The sequence below is a fragment of the Saprolegnia parasitica genome (assembly GCF_000151545.1).
Source record: "Saprolegnia parasitica CBS 223.65 unplaced genomic scaffold supercont2.243, whole genome shotgun sequence".
In the NCBI taxonomy this organism is placed as follows: domain Eukaryota; phylum Oomycota; class Saprolegniomycetes; order Saprolegniales; family Saprolegniaceae; genus Saprolegnia; species Saprolegnia parasitica.
The window spans coordinates 2,415-5,073 of record NW_012156637.1 but is presented as its reverse complement, the minus strand read 5'-3'; the positions used below and the strand labels follow the sequence as shown (position 1 = coordinate 5,073).

The 2,659-nt window shown below is 56.7% G+C and overlaps 1 protein-coding gene across 1 annotated transcript in view; it reads left to right on the top strand.

Annotated features, from left to right (window-relative positions):
• The window catches only part of SPRG_21701 (hypothetical protein), a gene marked incomplete at both ends in the record, with an annotated part of 995 nt that extends 324 nt beyond the window's left edge, over positions 1 to 671 (top strand). The window contains 4 exons of the mRNA XM_012355427.1: positions 7 to 73; positions 132 to 251; positions 286 to 504; positions 562 to 671. Of these exons, the coding sequence (XP_012210817.1) occupies positions 7 to 73; positions 132 to 251; positions 286 to 504; positions 562 to 671 (516 nt within the window). The remainder of the gene's footprint in view (positions 1 to 6; positions 74 to 131; positions 252 to 285; positions 505 to 561) is intronic.
• Between the last annotated feature and the right edge of the window lie 1,988 nt (positions 672 to 2,659).

Sequence of the window (2,659 nt, the reverse complement as noted above, 5' to 3'; positions counted from 1 at the left end):
ATTGAGAACCGTCTGGGTCCGATCGAGGTCGCGGTCTTCAACGTCGGCGCCAACGTCCGCTTCCCGATCACGGGTATGTCGTCGTTCCGCTCTTGGTTTATGGACCCAGGTATCCCATGGTCATCTTGTAGAGACCACGTCGCGCGTCTACCGCAAGGTGTGGGAGATGGCGTGCTTCTCGGGCTTTCTCATGGGCCGCGAGGCCGCGGCCCGCATGCTACCACGCGGTCGTGGCACGATTCTCTTTACAGGTAGCCGGCATTTTTATATATGGACGCTTTGTAGCCACGTCTTGCCATAGGGGCACGGCCAGTGTCCGCGGCGGCGCGCACTTTTCAGCGTTTTCGAGCGCCAAGTTTGCGCTGCGTGCGCTCTCGCAGAGCATGGCGCGCGAGCTCTCGCCCAAGGGCATCCACGTCGCCCATATCGTAATTGACGGTGCGATCGACACGCCGTGGATCCACGAAAACTTTCCCAAGGCCAAGGAATTCCAGCAAGTCGACGGTATAGAATCTTGTGGACGCGTTGTCTTTGGTGGTCATGTTGTCTGTCTTCTGGTAGGCTTGTTGCGCCCGGAAGAAATCGCCAAAACGTATGTGCAGATCCACCACCAGCACAAGTCGGCGTGGACGCACGAAGTCGACTTGCGTCCGTGGAACGAAAAGTGGTAAGCATCGCACGAACGCAGTGTCCACCGTTTGCAGCGAGAGAACAAAGATAGCCTTTTACGCTGGAGCGTCCGCAAGTATTCGCTTAAGAGATATGCTGTCTACGCTACTGGTCCACAGGATTGGTGTTCAGTTGGCCACCGCTGTCGTGACGCTGTCGAGAGGCTGTCACGACGATGTTGTGACGATGTTGCGAGGTTGCTGTGATATTGATGGGAGGTAGTCACGATCAAGTCGCGAGGGCCTTCGAGACGCCGTCATGAGACGAACGAGAAGCCGAAGATGAGTGCAATCGAAGAGCCCCACGGCTTTGGTTCAAAATGGCGCTGAAAAACGAGTCTCTTGGCACGCAAACCCGTCTCGCTGGGTACGCAACAGTGTCGCGAAAGTAAATGTCCACGTATATTCGTACCCTAGATCACCCACCACTCGATTCGAATCGTCGCTAGTCCTTGTCGTTTAATGCAAGGCGCCACGATATCATTGGTTTGACGCGTTCATCGTCGACGAGTATAAAAATATGCGTAGAAGCTAGCAATCGTCTTCTTTGATCGCCTGAGAGACCACACCACTGGGACGCTTGGTGCTACTCAATGTGTCCATCATGCTATCACTTGTCCGTCGCTGCTGAAAGACTCCATCTCGCCACTCGCGATCCTACTTGCCTGTGTGCGCAGGATATGTAAGCTTAGAGACACCGGTAGAGACGACGTATCATGCGATGCAGCATGTTGTGCTCCTTCGCAGATCCCGCGACAATCATTCGAGCGTTCCATAGCGTGCCGCATCAATGTGGCGTGCCAGGCGTCCATCTCTGTGGTTTGGACGCGGCGGCCCCGCAACATGGCTGCCAAAACACCCCTACCCCTAAACCAATCAACCCTACCCCCGGAAGAATGTAGGCTCCATGCAGGACTGATGGTCGTTTTCGCGCCCCCCGACGTTGGTTGGCACCACGAACATTGCTCGGATTGCTCATCGATCTGGATCCGCTCCATTTTCTACAAGCAACACGCTCTGTTCATTTCCGCTTTCACAGGCGATCACCACCTCACACAGTATGACCATCGCCACGGACCGCCCAATGACCGTCGAGATGACGGACGCGGTATCCTCGCCCATGGAGGTTGCAGTGACCTCGTCCAAGCCCAAGAAGAAGAAGAAGAAGAAGACAAAGAAGGCAGCACCCAGCGCGTCTGGCTCCAAGCGGCCGCCAGTCCGCGGTATCGATGGCTTCACCGACAGCTACGTCCAGTATGGCCAAACCGAACCGCCAACGATTCCGGTCGCAACTCTTTTTTCGCCCGGGTCGTTTCCCCGCGGAGAGGAGCAGCCACATGGAGGCGACCTCAACACGTTTCGCACGACGTCCGAAGAGCTGCGTGCACTCGAGCGCGTGCGTTGTTTGTGTACCGACACCACGGCGCTTACGCTGGCCCGTATCTAGGAAAACGAGGCGTTCTACGATCGTCTACGGTATGCGGCCGAGACGCAGCGTCAAGTGCGCAAGTTTGCACAGAGCTTGCTATCGCCCGGTATCCGGCTCATTGATCTCTGCGAGTCGCTTGAAAACAAGAACCGCGAACTCGTTCAAGAAGCCGGCCTCGAGGTATGAATGCCGTGTCTTGGCGTATCACGTTAAAGACGCATACCATCTCTTTAGCGCGGCATTGCGTTCCCAACGGGGTGCTCGCTTAACCACGTGGCAGCGCACTATTCGCCCAACGCCGGCGACAACACGGTCCTCAAGTACGGTGACGTCATGAAGATCGACTTTGGCACGCAAGTCGACGGCCGCATCATCGACTCGGCGTGGACGATTGCGTTTGACCCGCAGTTTGACCCGCTGCTTGCGGCTGCCAAGGCTGCGACCAACGCAGGCATTCACGCTGCTGGGATTGACGCGCGCCTCGGCGAGATCGGCGGTGTTATCCAAGAGGTCATGGAGTCGTACGAGGTGACGATCGAGGGCAAGACGTACCCGGTCAAGT